Below are 27,021 nucleotides of genomic sequence, written 5' to 3'. Positions count from 1 at the left end.
GTTTGGTCTGTACTCACCCGTGACTTGGCCAAGGCAGGGCCCTTCATTATAGGCTCCCATCAGGCCCTGCTGCCGGTAATGTGCTGGAAAATGGGCAGTAACGCTGTGATCTGTTTTATGCTCCCTGCTCCACTCTGCTCCACAGACAGCCAGCTGACAAACACCCACACATATAACTGAACATATAGCACAACTGGATGTAAATCTGAATGCATAAACGCATTTATCAAATCCAGGTTCAGTACATGAATGCATATTCTTCTGTGCCTGTGTATGCTGATGTCATAAACAAAACTCAGATAATTGCAACTTTACATCACACGTTCATATTTACTTACAATCCAAAATACATGGTTAAATCATAGTGACGACAGAGGTCAAAGTGGAGTTGGTGTCATTTTGCATTATAGGCGTGCCTTATCTGTCTTCGTTCGCTGTATATGTGTCGGATAAAATTGGATGTGAGATAGTTTCATAGCCTCTTTACCGAATGCTTCTTCAAGCTTAGCTTTCAGAGCAACAACACCAATACATTTAGCAATATGGTAGGAAATACAATGTTTATTGGGAAAACAATGAAGCTGGTTGCCAATTTTATATAAAGCACCATGACTGTAATTATTGGATTATTGCTCTTTACTGTTGTTTTGACACTTGCTATGGCCTCTCAAATGAACTGTTTTGTGTTATACAGTGTAAGTCACTGTCTCTTATATTGTTGCATAAAGGATTACATAAAATGTTTAAATCTGCAGCTTCACCTTCAGTTAAACGTCTGGTAGTCAATGTGTCATTGACGAGACTGTGTATCTTTAGTATCTTCAACCATGGATCTTAAACCAAAAGTCAATATCAACAGCAAAGAAAAGATGTTTTGCTTCAGCACTTCTTACAGAATGTTTAACAAGAGGCTTTATTTTTGGAACGTTTTTCTAGCAGCCAAATTTAATTTCGAGGGCTCATGGCGCACAAAGACTCCCCCCCCAGTCGCAGCTGTTTTCCATAATTTTGTTTAAAAAGTACTTTCCTTGTTTTGGTTTCAGGCTATGTCCTTAATAAGTGGCAGAGTGGTCTCATATGAGTTGCATTTTATTTAAAGTTCACTGCTGAAAAGGAGGCAGTGAGATTTTCAATTTCAGTGAAATGTCACTCTCAACAATATCCCTCACGGACAAATTGACATGAAACGGTTTCCCTTCATAATGCTTTATCTTCGTGAACTCTGTGAGTAGGTTGATGAATGATAAAGAGAGTTGGTGCTTTCCCCCGACTCTTCAAGACAAGGCTTCAAGGTATTGCCCAGTAAAAGTGATAATCTGACAAATCTGCTCAAAATTAAAAAGCACAAATGAAAAATGTTTTACTGATATCAGCAATTTGCATACATCTATTTGATATGAATTCAACATATGATTTAAACACTTTTTACTGATAGTTTATTGTTTTTCAGAACAAAATGAAATATGATCAGAACAAACAGCAGGTGCCAGTCAAAATCCTGTACGCTGTAATGGGTCATACATTCATGGTTGAGAGTAATAATTGCAGTTGTGCCTGGACATTTTGTCTTCAATAAATGCCCCCTTATTACTATTTCACATCCTGTCATCGGTGACTCCACCCGCCCAGCTAACAGAGTATTTAAGGTTCCAGTGCAGCTTCTTTCTCGAAGCTGTGTGCCTCATGATCAATGTGCCTAAGCCCTACTGTTACCCCCTGCCATCAAACGGGACAATTTTTTATGCTGTCTGTATTGCTGCACTATTTAATCAGATTCCACATTTCTATTTATTTTATTATTTTATTCTCCGTACCCTGTGCTGCTCGCCCCGAGTAACATATTCCGTTTACATGTGGACGCATGTTAATAACAAAGACCTTGAAACCTTGAACCAACACGTGCCAAATAATGTTGCATTAATTATCTTTCTCCTTCTCTTACTCTCTGTTGTGTAGGTTATGCAATACTGCAGGCAATTATGGAGAGAGCGGGGCAGAATGGATGGCAGGTCAGGACACAAACACACGTTCTTGGGAACCTGCCAAAAAAATTAAATAAATACACTTGTGATGAAATACACCGTATGTGTAATTTACATAGCCACATAAGCAAATAGCACATGCACATAAATCGCATAGTGCTTGATATACTTTGTGTTATTAATTCACTCAACATGCTCATTAACTAGCTTGCGGTCTGTGTGTGCAACCTTCCTCTGACACACTGTGTGTGACTCCTCCTCATACACGTGTACACGTAAAAACAGGTGAGCGCAATCTGCGTGGAGAGTTTCAACGAGGCTGCGTACCGCAGGCTGTTGGAGGACCTGGATCGACGGCAGGAGAGAAAGTACGTCATTGACCTGGAGCCTGAGAGACTACAGAGCATCCTGGAACAGGTAATTTCATTTTAAGAAGCCGTAGCACATGACCTTGACCACAGTTATATATCAGTGCAATAGTGTAATGGCATATGAGACTGCCACTTCAATGTGAGGTTGTTTGTCATCAATGTTCTGCACCACCCATCTGTCCAGTATAACACTTTACTGGAGTTAATTCCAGCTGACTATTGAAGAATAAGAGGGGACACCCTGAACAGGTCACCACTTGGGAAAACAGTGGGAAAAACAGCAATGTGCACATATGAACCTACACTCAATTAATAGTCATGTCATTTTGATTTTGAGGGGAAATACAGTACTTATGCAAACTCCACAAAGAAAGTCCAAAAGGGAACGCAGTTTCTTTTTGCTATGAAGTGAGGCACTGCCTCCGCTTCAGTTTGACGCTTTACGCTCGCATGTTCCCCCCAGTTTGAGTGTGCATTTTCCTCTGGGTACTCCAGGTTCTTCCCACAGTTCAAAAACACACATTTGAGGTTAATTGGCAAATTGTATATTCATTGATTATCTCGTCCTGAGCTGATGTATACCTATTACCCTGAACTGTAAATCCATTTTATTTAAGAGGGCCGCAGGGCTTGGAGCCTTCTCCTGCTAGTGCCATTCTTCATCCTTCACAGGAGTCATATATTAACCAAAAAGGCATGTCGTCCTATTGTAGGTGAAAGCCGGAGAACCCAGAGCAAACCTATGCAGGCACAGGGAGGGCTTCATGCAAACTTCACACATAAAAGTCCTTCTATCCAGCTGATTCATGCCCAGAACATCGCTGCTGCGAGGCCAACCTGCCTGTGCACGTTTTTTACAATGGCTGATACATGATGATATTTGATACTTGTCTGAATTCTGTAAGACATTAGACCATAAGATACAATTTTAATGGATGCCACACTGTAGTTTTAATATGACACTGTTACTAATGCTGCGATTACTAGAGAGAGTTCAGAGATTACATCAGTGACCCAGACTTAACAGCACTTAACTTCTAATAATGAGGTACAACCACGCTTCAATGACACGTTGTTCCGGCCTCAAACCACCGAGGAGATTGTGGTAAAAGCACTGAAAATTAGACCCTGGGAGAATTAGAGCCAGTATTATGTTGCTAATTATTTCAGCATTGCATAATGTTGCTTTTTTTTTATTACTGCACTTTTGCTGTCTGTCTGCCTGCTGTCTGCTCCACTCATCTCACTGCAGCAGCAACTCCTGATGCTTTCTGACATCTGGAAAGAAAACAAGACTTGAGTTTTTTTTTGTTTGTTTTTTCCCCTGGAGTTTGTCTTGTGGAATGAAAAATGAGCCGACCCCAACAGCTGCATCTGGGAAGCCATGGCAGTAATGACATGATACTGTCCACTCACCCATCCATTTCCAGCGAAATGCATAAGGAACATGGAAAGCTTACAGTCTGACACCTTACGCTTGTCTAAATCCATTATATTATCTGTCCTGCTTGATTTTTAGGACTTCAGCACTGACAGGTGGCACACATGTGTGTGTGTGTGTGTGTGGGTGTGTATGTGTGCGTGTGCGTGTGTATCTATGTACCCTTTGACTTGGAGTTGGAGTGTAGCGTCCCATTGGTTCTGCCACCTGTCTTCACATCTGACAAACTCAATGATACACACAGCTCAACACACACACGCAGGAAGATATCCTTCATGCAGACACACGTGCCGAGCCATACGAAAAGCACGAATACACGCTGTACTATAATACATGTCCAGCACTGGAGGCAACTCATAGAGACGCACACACAGACACACGCCAGCACTGGCATCCCAGGACACACATACATCTTAATTGGCTTCTGAGGAGAGTGAAGACACACACACACACACACACTGCAGTGTACACTGAGACAGGCATACGGTCATAAACACACACTCCCATCACAGTGGGCTCTGCAGCGCTGGCTTGGGCTAACGTCCCTGCACTGAGACAGAGACCGCTCTGTTTGTCTGCTCCTGCCAGCTGCGATCTGTGTGTGTGTGTGTGTGTGTGTGTGTGTGTGTGTGTGTGTGTGTGTGTGTGTGTGTGTGTGTGTGTGTGTCAGTATAGCTGTTGATATGTGTGGGTGAGAGGAACAAAAACACAAAATGTGAACTGTTTACTAATTAGGTTTATGCAGGATGTTAACATGAATATACATTAGGGTTCTTCAGTTAAACAACTCACGATGTGCTTTAATTCTTTATGCACCTCAGTTCACATGTGACACACACAAAAAACGGCAAACTGCAGGGCTAGCTATGTCCTAGAATAAGTTGTTCGTCATTAATGCTGAAGCTCTTTTAATGTTCGATGAAGGTCAAAAGCTAAGATACACCCTGGAAAGGGACAACACACACACGTACACACACTCACACACAGGGAAGACGCTGGAATTCTCAATCTTCGTTCAATAACTATTGTCACAGTCTTTACTGAAGCAGGAGCTAATAGATGGAAGGAAATACCTTTATTTATATTTAGTGCTTCTTCCATATCAGGAGAAATAACAATGTTTTCTCTCTTTCTCTGTTTCCAGGCTGTGAGTGTGGGGAAACATGTGAAAGGTTACCATTACATCATAGCAAACCTGGTAAGCACACTTGAAACGCATTACCTCATATTTTCAGATACATTTTGAAGAGAGTTCATTGAGGGGTCTACAAACTTTACAATCAAAATAGCAGTTTTCACATTTTCACAGTTTTAGGTGTTAGCAGTTATAGCAAGTTTAACTGTACCCATTTTATATTTTTTATACATGTGTCTTGTTTTAAATGATTATTTTTTGCTATTTTGTTTATTCAAGCAGTTTTTGCTGTTTCGGCAGTTTGGACTATTTAACTAGTTTTTGCAGTTTCAATTTTAGATATTTTATCTGTCCAGGTGTTTCTAGTAAGTTTCAGCAATTGATTATTCTTTTTGTTTTATCAGTGTTGTTTTTTTTTGTTTTTTTTATTGTTATATTTATATCTAGTGTTGGGGTTGAGAGGATTAAGCCCATTTTGCTTTTTAAAAAATCATTTTGAAGAGTGTTTTAGAGCTAGTTTAATACATTTAATATATTTCACATGTCTCGCTGCTTTAAATGTTTCAGTCAATTAATTTGTCCAGGACATTTTTTCAGACATTTCTATGGTTTGCTCACATAAATATGCTGTTGGAAACAACATTTCACTTTTGCAGTAAAAGGCATAGAAGGCATGGTGGGAGAGTGACTCAGACTTTTGTCACCTTTGTTGCTTTGAATTGCTACAAAATATGTCTGAAAGACTGTCTGCTGTGCAACAACATGAAAAATAAGATAATGGTTATTTAGAAATAGTTTTCTGAAAGCAACGGGCAGCCACTAAAGATCGACTGAAGAGCAACCTGCAGCTCTGTAGCTGCAGGTTGCAGACTCCTGTGTTGGGATCATGTGGTGTCAGTTTATTTAAAAAGTGTGTGTGTGTGTGGGGGGGGGGGGGGGGGTTCCCCAGGAATCTCTGAGCATTCAGTAAACACACGGCCCATGGTCTAAAACCAGCCCACAAGCATCTCCAATCCAGGAAAACCACCAAGCAAATTCAAATAAAATCTCAAAAAATTAAGGATTTTTGTTTTAAAACACTTGTTTTAAGAGTAGTGGAGTCTCTAAGAACATTGAGGGCGAGTTTTCAAAAATATGCAGTATGCAACAGTTTCTGGGACATGAAAGTGTCAAAAAAAATTGGCTTCATGTTGAGATTGCAATCATTTTTCTCAATAATTGTTTGTTTTCTGTGAAAATGTAGACATTTTCATCATGTATAAACTGCAGTACAGCAAAGAAAAATGTTGAAGTGTAAAGTTAAAAGTAAATATTGTACTATTTTACCGGCCCAGCCCACTCAAGGTGAAATTGTATGTGGCCTCTGAACTAAAAAGTGCTTGACACCCCTGGTTTAAACAAGCAACAGAGAGACAAATACAAGGGAGCACATAGTTAAAACAAAAAATAACAATTAGCTGTAAGATAATTACGATAAGATATTATTAACTCACCGCAACTCCAGCATTTACCCAAAGTTGTAGATTTTCTGCGTTCATTCGCATAACATTTATATTTGCCACTTCAGCATTCGTCCTTTATTATTTCCATCTAAAGTCATTCTCCCGTTCTCTCCGGGAATTACCATTTATTTCTCCTTGACAAAGTCACAGCTGTGGGGCGGCTGCTGGAATCCACGTCAATAAATGAAGTATTGCCTCCACTTTAATCCCTAAAATCTGTTCGACAGTAGTTCTCTCTCAGCGGCAGTGAAAAAGGGGCCAATGAGCTCAGGTCAGGCGAGATAGGCTCTCAGAGCTTTTAGCAATTAGCATCCATCAACACAGGATAACCCTCACATGTCTTTACCCAGTCTCTTCCCCCCCCGCCTCTGGCCCAATCCCAAATTGATCCCTCTTTACCGCCACTTCACTATTTGAAGTGTTGCTTTTGCATAAAGTCATACTTGCAGCTTGCAGGAACCCAGTTCCTGTCAAGCAGAGTTTCAGATGATGTGATAAACTGAGCGCATGGCATGACGAGTGTGTGGACTATCATATGTGAGATACAGGAGTGTGTTTGGGAAACGTTGCATTCCAGGTCTATTCCTCTGCCATCACATTCTGAAAATTGTTCTTTTCTCTTTCCGTCTCAGGGTTTTAAGGACATATCTCTGGAGAGGTTCATGCATGGTGGAGCGAACGTGACTGGTTTCCAGCTGGTTGACTTTAGCAAGCCCATCGTCATAAAACTGATGCAGCGCTGGAATAAACTGGATCAGCGAGAATACCCAGGATCTGAAAGTCCTCCAAAGGTAAGGAAAACATGTTGAGCCGTTCATAAATTCAGAGTTTGCACTCCAGAGATAACCGGTACTGGTTTTATTTTAGAGTGATCCTGATATTTGTGGCACACACTCACACACACACACACACACACACACACACACACACACACACACACACACACACACACACACACACACACACACACACACACACACACACACACACACACACACACACACACACACACACAACACACACACACACACACACACACACACACACACACACACACACACACACACACAGAAGTAGTTGCATTTATGTGCAAATTGTGGTTTGTGCCTTAAATTTACCATAAAAGAGTCACATAGTGAATTTTCAATCAGGGATCCAGTCACAGTGTGTTGTGCTGCATTTTCTCAGGGTAATATGGTGGATTTGGTACACTTTCTTAGACAATCAGAGCATGACGCCTGGATTTTAGAGCTGATATGTGATTTAGTGTCAAGGTTAATGTGATGCATACTGATTATTCAGACTAAAGACTTCTTTGCCATCACTGCTATGCATGATAGTTCACCCGTCTTCGCCATTCTTTCCACTGTCTCTTTCTCAGCTTCACTTCTTTTGTTCTGTGGATACGTTTATCATCTACACCCATCTCTTATGTCTCTTACTGTATCTCTCTTGTGAGGCCACTGACCTGTGGCCAATTGTAGTTGCATATATTACCTAGAAGCGTGTCCACCTAAACACTATTAATCATGCTGCAGCTTTCAGTCTGTTTCTCTCTGGCTCAAAAACATTAGGCTCATATTCATAGTTCTATATATAACACAAATGCACACATTTGAGCATCTTTCTTTCCATGATTTGATGCACATTCATGCTCATGTTCCTTTTTCACCATGGGGTTAGGCTTAATCGCCTAATCATTATATCCAGTATATCCTGATGAATTCTCATTATCAGAGATGGACTGCAACACTTGCCCCATGCCTTTTAAGTCTTCAGTTAACTAAAGTGCACTTATTGATCATGGTTCAGACAGATAAGAAAGAGTGAACGCCACTGTAGCAGAGGCGCAGACACCTGGATGTGTACGTCCAACAATTATCTTTGTAAGCCTCAAACTGACGTGTTGGCTTCTCTTCTGCAAACACAGAAACAAGTTTTTAATGATTTAACACAATAACAGAAAATCAGATACCTCAAGTGACAACAGATGCCTTCGAATTGCTCCAGGCTAATTTGTGCTGTGTAAAATGCTGAGCCCCAGTTACCCTTGGACCAACCGGTCGCCTCGGGCCAAATAGAAATCTGGTCTAATAACGTACAGTGTGGAAAGTACTTCTGGGATTTGTCCCTTCTACACTGGGGACTGAATTTTGAGCCGGCTGCTTTTGACTATCAATCAAATCCTCTTAACCACTGAGGTGACTTGATATTTTTTTCTGAGGATTTGAAATGTTCAAGCTTTTATATGACTGGAGATTTTGTGAAAATGTAGTGCAGGTGACCCTTAACATGGCAAAGAATGATAATACTGTTATCATAGTGAGCTCTTGCTGCTGTTGTGCAACCTGTGTTGTGTTTCTTTAATTTTAATTCATCTTATCTTTCTTTCATGATCAGAATAAAAACACATCTGCAACACTGGGTACTTGTATATAACAGGGTTGCCTTTATCAGCATTGCTGAATTAACAAAGTTCATTTTAGAAATAAATGATGCTTGTCAAATATTAGTTTTTTTATTTTCTAATTTTTATTTTTTATTTCATTTTATTTTATTTTATTTTATTTTATTTTATTTTATTTCTCATATATATATATATATATATATATATATAACCAACTTCTATTCTGCATGCTCTTGAAAAGAATTTTATATAGAGACTACATTGTGCATTGTGATAAACCTGATATACCTCAATAAGCGGATAACTGAATGAATGAATCAAAAGGCAACATTGATGTGAAGTTTCAAGGTAGATATGTACTCATAATATGCTACATTCATTTTTATTCATATATACATGTATGAGAACTTGCACATGCTTTGTTTTAATGCATTAATGATTTATAAATCTACTCCCTGAATATAGAACGGTAGAGTAAGCTTACATTCAACTAAATGTCTCGTAAATATCAATATTTACCAAAAAAATAAATAAATAAAAAACTATTAGTTTTTTGATTTAGTTAATACTGGCTCCTGTGTGTCCTGAAGGTGTTTACTGTCCTGTGCCTAATGGAAACAGAAAACTGTGAGTTAGTTAGCTCAGCTTTGTTGTTGTTTTTCTCTTTGATTTGGATTCCATCGTCGTCATCTGTCAGTCGCATGCCTAAAGGCTTCTTTACGTTCAAAGGGTACAGATGAAAGTGGGGTGACATGCTTGTGCAGCCTTCCAACACACACATTGTGGGATACAAATCAAGGGATGTCAGTGAGAGAGGAACTACCTGCGGAGGCGTGAAGAGCATCAGCGGAGTATCTCACTCGACTTCCCTCTTTTCCTCCCATTTTCATCTCTCCACTTGTTTCCGTCATGATGTGAAGGCAGCCCGCTGTGTGCTTGACTGCCTCAGTCTGTGTGGTGCTGTGAGTGTCTGCGTGAGTCCTGGGTGTGGGGGGGGGGTTACTCGGGACTGTGTGTTATTGTTCCCCTGCAGCGTTGTGCCTTACCTTTAATGAATTTGTCAAACAATCTGTCAAGTACCCTGGCACTTTTAAGAGTTTCATTAGAGAGTCGAGATACTGATCATTTCTTACCATCTCTATCTTTCTTCGTCACCTATTGTCTTGTTTGGGTGTTCCTTTAAAATACCTTTTTGTTGTTGTTGTTGTTGTTGTTGTTAAATATTAGTACTGTTGCTGTTTTATAAGTCCCCTCCAAGAGCTGTTTTTGGATCCAGTGAAACATTCAAACTCTTTTAAACTGCTTTTTGCTTTGTTTTATAATAATATAAGTTCATGACAAAATGCATTTTTTAAATCGGGTTTACATTCGTGCATCTTTCATATGACTATAGCCAACTCACGGTGGTGTGTGCCAATGGGAAATACAGAAAGACGGACAAACACCGGTGTATTCTGGGAAAACATATGACTGCACAGGAAAACATGCAAACTCAAAATATGAATGACAAACCTGGATTTGAACAGGAAATGTCCCATTTGTGAGACCAGATTGTCAACTGCTGCGTCGTGGTGGTATTGAATGGTTTGCCAAAAAATGTAAACATATCTGTCAAGTTATTAGTTGTCTTAAGAGCCTTTCCTGTGAACACTGTTGAAGACTATCACATTTACACAGCTATTACTATAATATTTTTGATGTCCACTGGCATTAAATGTGGAATTTTAATAAAAGTCAAAATGCTACACTAGATTGTGGGACTGGTCCGCATGTGTGCACATTTCCAATGTCTACATGCTGACGCAGGGAGTCATTTGTGGCCATTGACTGGGTTGTCATATCAGAAATTAATCTCACATCAGAAAGTCTCTGTGTCGTTGATAGCATTTGGTTTTACATTGAAAAACCAGTCAGAAGGGACTAGGTGTGTATTTTTAGCCCTGTGCTTTATAAGTTTAGCATATGAATGAATCAAATACAACTTTTACAATAGAGAATAAGTAGTAAGCACTCTGATCAAACACAGAACTGATTAGAATTGAGTTATGACAATGCATCTATCGAAAATAATTGGACTTTCTGAATTAAATTATTATTATTGAATCAGGGGCGTTTGTGTAACCCTGCTTATAATCAGATGTGAGTCCCTGTAAACAGCATATGAGATGAACTCCTACTGATGGAACTTTGATGGAAAATATACATTATTGATTACTTTTCTGCATTCAGCTGATCATATGCATAGTTTCCATCTTAACGACATAGTAGAATCAGTGGGCTGCCACAGCAGCCACGTTTCCTGTGAAGCTTGCTTAAAACCTGTCGGAAGTGAGATTAGATCTTTACAACTAAAGCCCACTTCTATAATATATCCAGGCCACAACTTCCCCACATATCTGCTAGGAAACATGACCATGTCATGCTTGATGAAAAGTGTTTTGCGAAAAATGCCGATGGCATAGCACAACTAGTCGATGCCGGAGACAACGGTGCTACTAAATCAAGTAAATCGGGTGTAAACCTGAAACTAAAATCTGATTGCTTTTTTTCTGTGTTAATGTATATAGCTAACCTTGTAAATGCAGTTATTGTGACTCCCAGAATGCTTACGGTGTCTGGTAACAAATGTTTAAGTGAAGCAAAACAACTGCCAGATAGACTAATGCTGATATCAGTCAGGTAGTTTTGACTACCTGACTGATAGGTAGGAGAACTGGCAACAAATAGATCAGTCCAAAAAAATAAATACAGACAGCCTATTATTTGTAGTTGTGTGGCTGTGCAAGGTTTGAAAAATACGAGATTGGACATTCATCTCCTTGACGTCAGACTCGCTTCCCAAATAGTGGCTCATAAAATATGCAAAAGAAGAATTTCAATATTGTTTCTTCATCGAGAAGTTTCTCGACTAATTGAAAATGACGCGTATGATCAAACTGTGTGCTTCATTATTAATTAGTTTTGATTTGTAAGCTTTCGTCAAACAAAGTTTTAAAACTGTTATGTCTCATTTTTTTCAGTATACATCATCTCTGACTTACGATGGCGTTCTCGTCATGGCCGAGGCCTTCCGCACCCTTCGCCGCCAAAAAATCGACATCAGTCGTCGTGGCAATGCTGGCGACTGCCTGGCCAATCCCGCCGCTCCCTGGAACCAAGGCATAGACATGGAGCGTGCGCTAAAACAGGTCAGCACAAGTCCCATATCAACTTGTTGAACTCGCTCCGAACAGAGTGGCAAAGGCTTTAACAGATGTTCACAAATGCACAAACACAAATTTACAAAACGTCGCAATCACCAAAACAGGTGGTGTGACAAAGGACATACTGCGGCTGGAGTCCAAAACTCATGTTTGAGTCTTGACACGTTGAACTTTTGCTTCTTACATTTCTCAGATACCTGAACTGACATTACCATGAAGGGTTGACTTCACTCTCTTATTACAACTCTCGAAATGTGAATGTTGAACCTTGTGAAAGCTGATTTTCTTGTTCAATTATCATTATTTTGGGCTGGCCACAACCCAATATGTATATACGTACGTTGACAATAAAGGAGAGACAAACAAGAAGTTCAGGCCGATTATTATATGATATATTAATAAATTAAGAAAAATATCCAAACAACAATTAAAAAACCTCACAGATTTGATCAGTTCTGCTGAAGATCTCTTTTTTTATAAACACACTAACCCACAATACAGCATAGACACCTATAACACCAACCAACAGTTTACTGATTACGTCTTCTTTGATTTTTTTTTGGTCTACCGTGACAGCTGAACGTATATTACTGTGTAGCAGTGTTATTGGCCATCACCTACACATGTGGAGATTAAAGGTCTTCAAGTTTGTCACAAGATTCCCAATATAAGCCGAACTATTTACCGTGTACTATCTTACTCATATTACAAACACACTCTATTTCTCTTCTGTTGCTCCCTGAAAGTAGTTCCCCGTTACGAATGTAGTTTGATTGGCTGCTCTCGAAACAGAAACACCAATTGACTGTTTACCAACTCCTGGTTTCACTGACAAGAATGGGATGCATACTTCTCATAACAATAACTTTTAGTTTGTTTATAATTCAAAAGAAAAAAATATCAAATAGTATGAGAAAGCACAGAAATGGAGCTTTGCACAAGTCATTACAGAGACCTCAGTGACGATTGCAGCGTGACTGTCCAAACACTGAGCATATTACTTAGTGTACAAACAGCTACAAACATTTGTAATATGCATCGTCAAAAACACATATTGAATTACTGACAGAAAATAAAAATATCTGAATATATTTATCGTCATATGAGGCTGATGTTAAATATAGTTTTTAAAAGAGTTTAACATTGATTTCTCTCTTATGCATTACATTTTTTTGTTTCTTTAATATTGCTATATTGTCGCTATATAAAGTTGCTATATTTCTAGGTGCGCATTCAGGGCCTGACGGGGAACATTCAGTTTGATCACTACGGTCGGCGAGTGAATTACACCATGGATGTGTTTGAACTGAAGAGCAATGGACCTCGCAAGGTAGGATTTTCTCAGTATTTTAAGAAGAAAGATAATAAGTTGAACCACCTGAGTGCATAAAAATATCACGTTGATGTATTCTGAGTGTGATCTATACTGTATGGGCAAAAGCCATTGTTAAAAGAAAAGAAAATACTTTTTTTAAATTATTAAGTCAGCCAATGTGTTTTTTTCAGCTTCACTTTTTTATCACTTATTTTTAATCACTTTTTTAATTGTGTTTGAAAAAATGTTGTGGTTTAAAGAAATCAGTTGTCTTTTTCCATCCTCATCACTAAAATAATAATTTACTCCATAATCATTTGCATAATTCTTAATCAATAGCTATCTTTTTTTCGATTGTAGATAACTACATTCAAACCAAAAAATGTATCATATAAGTCTTCATGACTTTTTGGAGTATGCATTAGAGAACGGCTCCCTGACAACTTGGAGGTACATAAAAGAATAGAGCTGGCGTCAATGAGAAGAGTTCAGAACTAATCGATCCTCGCAACAGCAATAGGTTTCTCCTCTCCGTAGGAAAAAAAAAAAACATATATGTTGCACCAATAATAAAGAACTAACATCATGTTCCAGCATCTGAATTGTTCCTTTGACAGCAATGTGTGTTTATTGAAGGTTCTGGGCTCACACTCAATATCTTCTACAGTTCCAATGGGAAATTTGCTGAAATGCGATCACTCTGTTGACTTTTTTTTATTTTTTACTCGGTGTTCCTTTTAGCCTACTTTCATTCCATCTTTCTTTTAACCTTTCAGTTTTATCTTTCCCATCAAAATGTTATTGTAAGCACGGTGATTTTTATTTTGCTGTGAATTCTGCTGGAGTTAAATTAATTGGAAATCCATAAAAGTCTATTTCTCCTTGTCATTGTCATTTCTATTCTCTCTCTCTCTTTTGCTCTTCCTCCTTTTCTCTGTGTTTACCTCAGATTGGCTACTGGAATGACATAGATAAACTCGTACTGGTCCAGAATGAAAATCCTCTGTCCAATGACAGCTCAGCGATGGAGAACCGGACAGTCGTTGTCACAACCATCATGGTAATGTACCCTCTGCCTGCATTCAATTATCCTCTGTCTGGGATCTGTTTTTTGTATGGAAGATGGTGCTCTTCAACAGAAATACTCACGCGGCTGTGATTAAGTAGTAACCCTCGATACTTAAAGTTTTATGAGTAACATCATGTAATATGATTTCCTTATTCATAAGTCTCCTTCGAATTTGAAGTAATACGCAAACGTTTTGATCTACAACAGATAAAATCTCTGCTTTATGTCCACATGTCACAACACAAAACTGCTACAATGCGATTAATAAATCACAATAATATAACGGATGACCTTTTAATTGCAGAACATCGAGAAGAGCTTCTGTGCAACATCACAACTCATTGATGTACCAAATTACCCCGCATACGATTTACTCATTAACAACAATACATATCCTTGGAATCAAATTAAATGCACAGTTCAATGTAACTGTTCATATCGAGTACTTCTCATTGAGTGCAATCCCAAGAAATGTTATATTTTTCTACATACTTTCAGTGTTCTGTATACAATAAAAGCCAGATTTCTGTGAAAACCTGTTTTCACATGACACCTACTGGCTTTATGAGAATGCAAATAACTCAAAGCTGGGTATTAGTACATGGTGTAACAAGTTTTGTTTATTTACCACAGAGTGTGCAATACAGATAGATTGAGCGCATAGTTTCATACTAAGGTGCATTTCACAAACTTCACAAATATTAATCAGACACATTGTTGAAATGTTCCCTGCAGTGCAAAATGAGAGAAAAGATTTAATGCAACCAAGGTTTTTACATCAAATGAAGCTATTTTCCTACAAGATCATGTATACTCACTTGTGTAAAGGTTACCTGACAGATGAGGGTGGAAAATCAGAATTAGCATGACATTGAACGATAAGCAGTGGGTCTGCTGTCCAAACAAAACAAAAAAATGTATATTCACATATTGTTCACCTTAAGTTAAAGAAAGCAGCTATTCTAAAACTCATAGACTCTTAGCTGACCTTCTGGCTGAAGGTGACCCCCTCTAGACATATTTTAACATTAATCTGGAGTCAGAAATCCAGGTGAAGAACAAGAAAGTGGGACGGCAGACTTTTGTTCCCATTAAGAAAAATCAAGTTAAAAATGGATGAGCTATACTGAGTTGAAGAGTGTTCTCGCAGCACAGCCTGGAGCGAGTGGCACTGGTCCAGCTGGAAGATTACACTAATGTTTCATTAGTAGGCAAATCTAAAACTGACCTCAGATCACCATTTGGAAGTGACCTCAGTCCAGTCTCTTTTAATGGCTTCCACATAGACACAGCTCTACATCCCAGTTTAATTATTCCTCTTTTTACTGCAAACAAGGATGAAGGGGGGCTAATCGGTAGATTTGTGCACATCCTCTGCTTACATTTGATTTCACTTCACCCATCTGCAGCCTTTTTATGGTGGCCATCCCCTTCCTGTAAAGGCAATCAGTTTAATTCAATTGGGCATGCAAAATGATGCAAGTGAAAGCAACTCAAAAGACTAATTTCAGCCTGGAGATAAAACAAGCCACAGATGCTTGAGCTTTGGTAATTTAGCATTTTCTCTCAAGACACATTACTTCATCCACTAAACTCATAAATGTGACAAAAATATCTGTAATTGTGCTTACACGAGCACTGACGCAGATACCTATAAATGGCTTGAGATGTCGATTTGACACAGTGGAAGTCTACAGTGCCTCCGGTGGCCACAAGTATGATGAACACGGTCAAGCCAGCCCAGGAGAAAACAACCACACATGCTGCCGTAAAGAGTTCAACAAAGAAGGAATTCTGCTGGATAACCAGGTGAAGCCTGCGATGGCTTCACCTTGAGACATACACACTTCAACACACAGTGTAAGAAAACGCAATGAGCCCTAATGCCTTGAGTCAGAACCAAGAAAAGCCAATACAAATATACATCAACAGATTGAGATGAGTTGAGTGCAAAGTGTGACAAATCCCTCTTTATAATATGTATACATGATGCTAATATGCTATTACTGTTAGAATATGTTAAAATACTGTTGATATATTCCAACAGGGTTGCTTTTAAGGCTTGTATTGTGTTTCTCACTGTATTCATATGTATTGTATAGGATATTAACATGCTTATTAGATTAGGGTAATCCTTTATGTATGTTTCCTGTGTCTGTATGTCTATCCTCTTAAGTCAGTCTGTCGTCAGACCTTTTTTCAACATTTCTATCCTCTCTCTCCTGTCTCTCTTCACCTTGTTGTTTCTTTGTAACTTGACTCATCTCTCCAACCTCCCAACCACCACATGTCTTTTTTTTTTTCACCTCCTTGTCTGCACTCCTTGCATATTTCTCTGTGGATGGTGACCTCAGCAGGCCTTGACTAATGTTAGCTCAGCCACCTCCTCCTCTTTGCAGCCTCTGATGATGAGGAAGCCTCTGCTGCGACACTGATGCCGAGTCTGCAGGCAGAGGAAAGGGACTGAAATGCAGACTCACCTGAGTGGCAGACCCTCGGGAAGCTCTCATAACAGACAGACTGAATTTCTCTAAAGCGCTGTACCAAAACGTTCTTTTTTGTTTTGCCTTTATCTTCATGTACATTTTGTTAAAAAAAAAAGAAAGGAAAAGAAAAGAAAAGGATGATGTATTTTTTTTGATGTCAGTGATTTGCTTTGAGGAGGTTTGCCCTGCAATAACGACGACATGTAGCACAAACAGGAGATTCATGGCCAGTGTGTTTTGAGCTTGTGAAGCCTGAAGTAGCAATCTTTTCTCTGCTCCTGTCCACCTCGTATGGGAGACGCCACACCTGGATGAGTGAGTCTTCTGCATCTGTCAAGTTTTAACGTTCAAGCTGAACAAAATCACCAGACTGTAGAACAGAGCTGCTAATTCAGATTCTTTACAGTCCTTTTAGCGGCGCCACCGTCGCCATCGTCTTCACTGCTCCTGTGCTTGCAGGGGAAATCACCTCAGCAGAACCTTCAAGAAAAAGTGTTGTCGAATAACACTTCACGTAAACTTTACTTGCATTTTGCGCACAATGACTTCTGATGCTGCTCCTCCTCATTACGTGTCCTAATTTTTCTGTGTCACTCTGTAAATCTACTCAGCCCCTCCTCTTTGGTCACTCTTTCACTTCAAACTTTTCGTTCTAAATCCTTACAGCCAATTTAGTAAGATGTTGGAGTGAGAAACACCGAAAAAAAACTCTCAACTCTCATTGGTGTTACTTTAACAGTGACATTCTGATCGTTATAAAAAGCATAGTGTTTAAAAAAAAATAAAAAATCTCAAAACCTGACAAAAAAACCCTCAACTTTCAAGGCTGTGCTGTTAACAGTCATTGCCACCATCGAAATGACACGTGAGAAGTTATACACCCATTTACACCAACACAGAGATGCTAACACTGCAGGCTCTTAAGATTTCACTCAATAGGGAGAATATGCACATGTGCTTTTGCACTGACACCACCTATATAAGCAAAGTGCTTGGATGGTCATTGATTCCTAAGTGTGTTGCCATTAGCCTTCACTTATGTGCACATCAAATATAACACTCCAGCACACGGAAAAGTCTCTCTTGTGGCCTTGCGTCGCCTTTCACCTCATAGGAATGAGCCGTTTCAGTGAAAATGTGTGTCATGTGACTTCTGTTCAGGTTCACGTTGTCTTTCAAAGTAATTTCTGCTCCAAGCAGGAGACACAGCCTCAGACATAGAGCGTCGATAGATTTACATGAGGCATTAAATGTGCCTCGTTCTGAAAACCGAAAACAAGCATTATTACCTAAATTCTGATTGATATGAGGGAGCAAAGTTTTAGAGTGAAGGGGAAAATAACTTGTTTTGCTTGTTTGTGATGAGACACAAGTGTTGTGCGTTCAGGTGGCTTTCAGAGTAATTCAACTATCTGAGAAGTTTTCAAGGTTTTGGACGATCAGCCGCTCCTGACAAAGCTCGACGCACTGCCTCACACCACAAGGCAATCTTTGGTTGATTGACAATTAAATTTTTTTATTTTTTAATACATTTTTTTATGGTTTCTACTTCAAAATGAAAAGGAAAACCAGCATCATGCTGGGAATAGGCATCCCCCAGACCCCAGCTCTCTGCCGCACCCCACACACTCCAAATCACAACACTGATTGATGATCTAACTGCTCTTTCTGACTGACTGCTCAGTGACCTTCTCATACAATCAATGAAGTGACGCTCAACGGCTTTTTGCGGTGGTCTGGCTGGCCCCCACGAGTTTCCTGGTAAACTGTTTGATTCTGTGTCAGACAAACTGACATGGTGACTAACAAACTGCGGTGATCGGCTGTGCCCGCTGGTCACTTTTCGAACGCTTGAATGCATGACCGTCTCACTATCTGCTGATCTGCCCCTGCTCCCTTTATGGCTGGAGAGCTGGGAGATAATCACTGGCTCACTGGCCGGATACGTGACTGGATAGATGATTATGTACTGTAATTGTGGTAATTACTTAATAAATGAAGCAATTGACCAACTGACTGACTGAAGTAGGCTGTGACTAACTGACCGCCTGGCTGTCCTCTCCGACCATCTGAAATGACGGCTCGTGCGCTGATTAAATGTCTCGGTGGCCGGCTAAGTTGCCGCGTGACAATCGAGCCTTTTAAATGCCGAGGTGATGGAGCCTGCTGTTGGCAGGTGGAATGAATGAGTGGACGGTGAGGTGACCGTCCAGTCGGGTGTCCGTCTTTTACGCTGACCGGCTAACTGGCTTACATCGCAAGTCCTGTCTGCCTTTTTGGCTCCAGTGTGAAGTGTTTCATGTCTTATCAGCTCCAACCATTTGCTTCTACAAAGCTCGTTCCCCTCTGTCAGCCACCCATTCTCCCTCTTTTTGTCTGTCTTCTCAGCCCGTCATCTCTCCGCTGCTCCTGCCCTTTCGTCAATTTTTTTTTCTTATACTCGCTCTTTATTTTAATCCCTCCCTTTTTTCCCGTTTCAATCTTCCCTTTTCCCCTTAGTGACCTGTATTTGTATTCTGATCTGCTCCTTCATCTCTCTTCTATAGTTTCCACACTCCATATCCCACTCTCCGTAGACTTTTTTCCTCTCTCCCAGGCTTTTCTTGTTTTCTTTCAACATCTTAAATTGTGTTTCTTCTCTTCGCACTCAGTCCCAGCTCTTGCCTTGTTCTGACTCACAGTGCCACATTAGCCAATGCCCAAACATGATTTTATTTTTTGTTTTGTTTTTTGTTTTTTTCTCTCCCAGCAGTAAATACGGGCACGGACATGTCATACACTCTCTCACGGCACTGGCATCACTACTTTCTCACCATGACAAAAATGCCTGGTGCAAACTGATAACAAACCTCAAATAGGCTTTAAAATGACACACTGACTCTGTTGCTGGAGTGCCCATTTGACATGTGCGTATCTGTATGTAGGTGTATTTTTTTTTGCATGCGTAATACTAAAGTAGCCCTCTGTGATTTCACTTGACTTTGTAACTGAGATGAATGCATTCTCCTTAACACAAATTAAACTGATTATTCCCCTTGGGAGTCAATTATTTTAGAGGAAAAACAAAGCAGAAAAGCCTGAAGTTAACATTTCCTGAAGGACTAAGGAACCTGAAGGAATAAGCTGCAGTCCGCTGTGGGACTTGGTCAGCTCGTCAGAAATGTGAGGACAAATAATCAATACAGAAGACCTTGTTTGTGCTGCTCCTGACTCACTTGGAACTGAAGTGTTCAGCAGAGAAAAAAAAAACAGCCCTCATATTTCAGCAGTCAATGCAAAAATTATAAATAGATGTAGAAAAGGGCTCATTAACTATCAAGATTTGGCTTTCTGGCATGTAAAACTTTGTTTTACTTACTACACAAGGTCTCTGCCGCTGAAATGTTGTGTTTCAGAAGGATTTATAAAAAGATATGAAGAGAATTGTATTGATTTTTTTTGTATCACCCAACCCTTCATTTTCACTACAGCCAACTTCTTTGTGAGTACAGTAAACCTTCAAACCTTCACTACCTTCAAATCTCTACTTGTAACCCAGTGAACTATGTTGGAACCATCAATACACCTTCTGTGATGGCACTGCAGTACACACATGAAAGGTTTTCCTTTTTTCCCACAAATAACATTTCACAAATTAGCATATACATTTACATATAGAAGAAATAGCAGAGTTTACTATTCTGCATTTATCGATTCCAGCATTTCACAGAATGTATATCACCTACAATTAATGATTACTGAGTACTTGGAGCTGGCAGCAGTTTAGCTTTCAATGATAAAGCATAATGATAATAAAAGCTCATTAAATAACTGGTGATATCTTGTTGGCTTAATTGTTTGAAAACCATAGAGTAAAAAAAGACAAATGCTGCATGTCTTGTATATGTATGATCAAATAACCACCTTTTAACTATAGCTGCACAATTAATATAAACGATAAAAAGTTTGTGATTAAATCAGAAGCTGAATTTGCCTGGCCATGGGGTGTAGGGGAGTTATGACAATGTCCCTCTTATTATCTGTAAAGAAATCATGATAGGAAGAGAATAATTGGAATTTCAAATTGACTCCAGGAGAAAATACATTTTCACCTTGAAACTGCTAAATGTACATTAAGTAGCACAATTCTATGTGGTGCTGAGCCTTTCTGTTCACCGGATGAGTAGATAATGACTAAACACTGACTAAACAATGACACAAAATTTGCAGTCAACCACTGACGTCTTAAATTTATTTGAAAATAATGTGCCTAATGTAGCTTTTTTGTTGTTTTTCACATAAAATACCTATATTTGGTGACGACATCATATCACCTTTTGTAAAAATATTGTAAACTTGCTTGGTTGAAAAATATCCAGTCATATTGTGCAATGTATCCACATTGTGAATATATTTTAAAGTATGTACAGGAAGATTACTAACTCAATAAAATGATTATTTGACTGAAACTGTACCTAAATGTACTGTTCTGTTGGACATGTTTTTTACAGCCTTGTGTTTTCTGGTGCTTTTTTCCCCTCTGTTCATGTCTCTGTGAATGTGTTGGAGGGAATTTACTTGAAAATATTTTACTGTTCACATTAACATTATGATTCATGTTGAGTCACTAGAATGAATGCCCCCGGAGCTGCTAATGTCTTTGATAATGACATTTTCAGGGAAAAATAAATAAATAAAAAATTAATGCTCTGCAACAAAACACGAAAGAACAGATTTTTATGCAGATTTAGATTCATGATGGAGGTGGTAGTGGCAGTGATAAAAATGGAAAGTGCTGTGCAGCACAAATTAATGGATTTTTTTCCCCTCATTTGTGTTGTTTATTTTTAAAGAATTGTATTTGTTTTAACAAATCATTGACTAATAAGGAGATAATGGCCCTTGAGAAATGTGGCAATGCATTCTTAAAAGTGTTTTGGTTTATTTTTGTTTTGTTATTTAACTTTGCTTGTTTTCAATATTTATATGAACTAATATTCATATTGTTTTATTTCATTCATTCATCATCTTGTTGGCAAATCATGGAATTCACTGAACAAAGTGGAGTCAATATGAAAAGCACTCTGGCGGTGTTTTCAGAAATGCATAACCTGTTCAGATTAATAAAAACACCATTTTCTATGTTCAACACACGTTTTGTGCTCATGTAATGTAATATTCTAGAGTATTGAACTTGAATGAGGACAGAGGTCTACAAACCAATGCAGTTATTTATTTCCATCCGATAAAATATTTCTATGGCATATATAACCTGTACAAACAGCCTATAAACTTGTACACATGGTTTGTGCTGAATATACATAAATTGTAGGTCATGTTGCATTTATGCTTTTTCAAAAACAAGACATTTTGCCAGTTTTAGCCATTCTTCAGGTTTTCCTGTTTTTAGTTATTCAGCAACTATTTAGCACTTTAAATGTTACTATATTGCTAATTTCTCTCCACATATCAAACATGTCAGCAAACTGTCACGCATGGCAAGCGAGTGATTCTGTATATGTTGAATACATTTCTTTCTTTCAATCAAGACTTTCTTTATTATAATTTATTCATAATAACCTTACTCTAGATGAGTGTGAAGGTGCTTTTGCCAACTCATCATATATTGCATGCAGTAAAAGGCTTGGTCAGGTGACAAGGTGGGATGAGGAAATGATTCAAGTTGACTTTTAGATTAAACAAGATTATAGACTATTACTCATATACTTAGATTTCAAGCTATTTGTTTCCTGAAGTTAAAGAGGATTAATGCATAAATCCAACATGTTTTTGTAGGTTTGGTCTGTGTTGCTCAGCCTTCATTGTGAGGATGCTCTAATCCCCCCCATCTGCCTATTTCCAAGCTAAACTCGTTTTCAATGTAATTCAGTTTCCTGGGCTGAAGATTCTTCTGTTGATTTCTCTCACATCTTTGTGACAGTGATTTTTATTGCTCATTTGATCCCTTTTGAAACGTTCCAATATGAAAGTCTTCTGTGTTTACACTCTTACTTTTTCTCCCCGGATGTGAATCAATTTTCCTGAATGAAAAACTCAGTGCAGAATGTTATCTTTTTGTTAAAATATTGTTGTTATTGTGGATTGTTTTTTTTAATCATCTTCAGAAACTGTTTTGTTGCTTTGCTGTGTTGAATAATATAAAAGCCTGTGTGATTAATTAGATGAGATTAGTCTTTGATTAAAAGGGTTTGATAACGTTTTAATGGGCTTGGTTTCAGTTGGATTACGGGGTGAGAAGCCTCAGGCATAATACCATAACTCACTGCTCCTGTCACTCATCAGTTGCGTGCGTGTGCGTGCACGCGTGCGTGCACGCGCCCTCTTGCATGCATTCATTTCTCGTCCCATCCCAGTTGCACCGACCTTCTCACTCTAAGTCAAAACTCTCTTTTTGCTCTTCATTACTTCAGGCACAGAAGTCATTCCAACCTCCTATGGCACATTATAAAAGCGGCACTCTTCCTCTGTTTTCTCACCTGGCTGTATTTTTCTGTTTTCTTGAATATTTCTCCCTTCTCAGCATTTCTCTTAACACTAAGTCAAGTGAAGGTCCCAGTGGAGTCATGCAGAGTCAGACGAAAGCATAAAACAAGGCTGTGGAAGTCAGAAACACAAGATATAAAAAAAAACATCGAGCTCAGACATTACGTTTTTATACCCAGTTCTTATTATTTATTTTTCTTATTTCATGACATCTGTATTTGTTCCTGTCAGGAAAGATTGGCTCTTTATATCTGAAACATTGTATATGTGTGTTAACAGGTAGTCCTCCCATATTTCTGTTTGTACTGTAAAATGATTGTCTGTGGGCTGCACAAGCTACACTTCTATTGAGATCAATATTCTGCTGTCAATACCTGCTATAAATTGCTCTAAAACCTTTGATACCTTTTATACCTATGATCAAATGTGTTTTCACTCAACATTTTCTAAACACTTCAGGATAAAGCACTTACATCCTTAGTTGACCATGTTGTTTAACCCTAAAATATATTTAGCCCATGTCAAAAATGAGACTTAGGTCATTTTATTTGGCCTAGAAATGTTTAATGCTTAGTTCTTTTTTACTTATTTTTGTAGAACCTGAAGAAAATGAATTTGTCCATTACTGTAAAGGCTTGATGTTAATAAGTCTTTCTCCCTCATGCATCGTCTCCAAACAAACTGCTGCTTTCATGTTCCTCCCAACAGTTGTGTTTCTCCCTTTATGCTGGTTTTGTAGGAGGGTCCTTATGTGATGCTGAAGAAGAATTGGGAGCTTTATGAAGGCAACGACCAGTATGAGGGGTACTGTGTGGACTTGGCCTCGGAGATCGCCAAACACATTGGGATCAAATACAAGATCTCCATCGTTCCAGATGGGAAATACGGAGCCAGGGATCCGGAGACGAAGATATGGAACGGCATGGTGGGGGAGCTTGTGTACGGGGTAAGGATGGAACATATGGACCTCCCTTTAACATTACAGATTTACAGGTTCATCTAGAAAAAAAAAAACAATATCCTTGAAAGTGAAATGTTTTGATCAGTTTTCTCCTACACTCAAAAATGTTGATTGTGATGTGCACATGACAGACTGTATTTTATGAAACATCATAAGGGACTGTATTTGTGATCAATGTATAAGCACCAACTTTAATAGTTATATAATAATAGTTCATGGGTAACAGATTTAAATATGTTGAAATTTCACAGTTTGAATATAATTATTGGCAAAATGAACAGATTTTTTTCAGATTTTTATTTATTTATTTTGAATATGAATAAACAAAACACATGAATAAGCATCATATTGCTAATGTGTTTCCACATGCTCAGAAAGTAGGAGGAGGAAGTTTAAACTTATAGGCCTACCTACTACTACTGCTACTACTACTACTACTAATAATAATAATAATAAGAAGAAGAAGAAGAAGAAGAATTCATTATCAATCAACAACAGCTCAGAAATCAGCATAATGGAGTTACACCATTGCACATTTGCACATTATGCTCTCCAGGCTGAATATATTTCTGGCAATTGAATATAAACCTTGTAATCTTTGTTGATGTCTCATGGACTGCAAGATCATTATGCCACACCACAGTTGAGAAGTGTTGAAATCAATGTGGTATGCAGTACATATCCCTGCCTCGAGCTCCGTGTGTCCTTAGTTATGGTGTCAGTTTCCAGCAGAGACGCAGTGTCATGAGAGGTTCACTCATTTCCTGAAAAACTGTCCAAGTGGGCTAATTACGCCATGGACTCCCATGCAAAGTCACATATTCTGCATTATCGCCTGAACGCAAACTTTATCAACATGCATAAGGCAATGTCAGGCATCACTCTGAAGGAGAGTGAAAGACGTTGCTGCAGAAAAGCCACAGAATTAATTACCTCCAGAATCCATAGCGGAATGTGACACAGCAGAACCGCTGCACTGACTAATCAGGTTTGATTTGCTCCAAACACTGTGAGTCCTTTCTGATCACTGGCCTGCCACTCTTCCACCACATTAAGAATATACATATGTCAAATTGGAGCCCTTTGTCTGCTGGATACCCTTCATTGTGTCTTTGGTCTCTGGCTCGCTGGCTTTAATTTATTTCATCTGTTTGTGATGTGGGCAGAGTTGTGTGGGTTTTGATATTCCCTCGCACTCTCATCTGTGTTTCATTTCCACATGGCTTCTGATTTCCTCGCCTTTCTTGTGCTTTATTTCTCCTCTCCTTGTTCTGCCATGTCTTCACTTCATGTAGCAAAGCACCACTTTGCATTTCATCTGCTTTGGTTGAAGCTTTTTTTTTCAGTGGGGACTTCAGATGCGGTGTAAATGCATGCAGCTATTGGTGGAGGGAAAAAAGATGGTGGTTTAAATGAATAGATTTTTTTCACCCCTCTGGATTTTGCATGGGTGTGCATGCCTGCTTAGCTATGCAAATGTGCGTGCAGACCTTGCTGACTAATTAAAATTCTGGATGTGTCACTTTCATGCCTACATACTGTATGACTTACTCCTCTGTTATTCTGGGTTTGCGTTCCCTTCTCACTTTCCCTATTTTACCTGAAAAACATCACTCTTGTTCCACAGAATTTGTTGCAAATGATCTTAATTAGAATGCAGCTGAACTGATGTCTCTCTTTTGCCTGTCCTCCACTTTGCAGAAAGCTGAAATTGCAGTGGCACCGCTGACCATCACGCTCGTGAGAGAGGAGGTGATCGACTTCTCCAAGCCTTTTATGTCACTGGGAATCTCTATCATGATCAAGAAGCCTCAGAAGTCAAAACCAGGTGTCTTCTCTTTTCTGGACCCGCTGGCCTACGAGATCTGGATGTGCATTGTGTTCGCTTACATTGGAGTCAGTGTTGTGCTGTTTCTGGTAAGTGATTGCAAGTACAAATCAGCACTTAAGCTAATGTACAAGACTGTGACAATAGATTTATTGAAGGCCATGGTTTCAGGGATGGAAGAATAAATCTAACGTTTAAGTTGCAGGGGAAAATATTTCTTAACCAGTGAGCTTCACCGCATGTCGTGGCCCATTTAACTCTTGTCCATGATATGACAAATGATCTGCCTTAAATAGATGGTGATAATCATCCTTTCCTCAAGGACAAAAATATATATGAGATGACCACATGATATTCCAAATTTAATGTATGATTTTCTTTTTCATAGACACTTTAACATACAGCAGTGAGACCTGCTCTAAAATATGGTCGAGAGACAGTGGCACAGTTGAAAAGACAGGAGGCTGAGCTGGAGGTGGCAGAGATGAAGATGCTGAGACTTTCATGTGCAGTGACCAGGATGGATAGCGCAGTATAGAAATAAAGCTAGAGAAAGAAGCCAGGTTGAGATGGTTTGGATATGTGATGAGGGGAGATAGTGGATATATTTGACAAAGGATGGTAGTGATGGTGCTGCCAGGCAGGAGGAGAAGGGGAAGACCTCAGAGAAGATTCATGGACGTGGTGAAGGGAGACATGGAGATGCTCGGTGTAAGAGTAGAGTAGGCAGGAGAGTCACGTTAACATACATAAGATCACAACTCTTATGGCATTGAAGTGTCTAAAATATTCTAAGCAACATTTCATGATAGAAGCCGTGAAAAAAGGTTTTCAAGTT

The 27,021-nt window shown here is 39.0% G+C and overlaps 1 protein-coding gene across 2 annotated transcripts in view; it reads left to right on the top strand.

Annotated features, from left to right (window-relative positions):
- gria4a (glutamate receptor, ionotropic, AMPA 4a) overlaps positions 1 to 27,021 on the top strand; it is a gene marked incomplete at both ends in the record, with an annotated part of 117,647 nt that overhangs the window by 57,099 nt on the left and 33,527 nt on the right. For both annotated transcript variants that reach the window (XM_080509985.1, XM_080509984.1), the window contains 9 exons: positions 1,957 to 2,009; positions 2,268 to 2,399; positions 4,939 to 4,992; positions 7,064 to 7,222; positions 11,859 to 12,026; positions 13,267 to 13,371; positions 14,306 to 14,416; positions 24,134 to 24,340; positions 26,057 to 26,272. In XM_080509985.1, the coding sequence (XP_080366111.1) occupies positions 1,957 to 2,009; positions 2,268 to 2,399; positions 4,939 to 4,992; positions 7,064 to 7,222; positions 11,859 to 12,026; positions 13,267 to 13,371; positions 14,306 to 14,416; positions 24,134 to 24,340; positions 26,057 to 26,272 (1,205 nt within the window). The remainder of the gene's footprint in view (positions 1 to 1,956; positions 2,010 to 2,267; positions 2,400 to 4,938; positions 4,993 to 7,063; positions 7,223 to 11,858; positions 12,027 to 13,266; positions 13,372 to 14,305; positions 14,417 to 24,133; positions 24,341 to 26,056; positions 26,273 to 27,021) is intronic.

Source organism: Blennius ocellaris (genome assembly GCF_963422515.1).
Source record: "Blennius ocellaris genome assembly, chromosome: 2".
Classification (NCBI taxonomy): domain Eukaryota; kingdom Metazoa; phylum Chordata; class Actinopteri; order Blenniiformes; family Blenniidae; genus Blennius; species Blennius ocellaris.
Note: the sequence above shows the minus strand (reverse complement) of the source record. Positions and strands in the feature narration are given on the sequence as shown.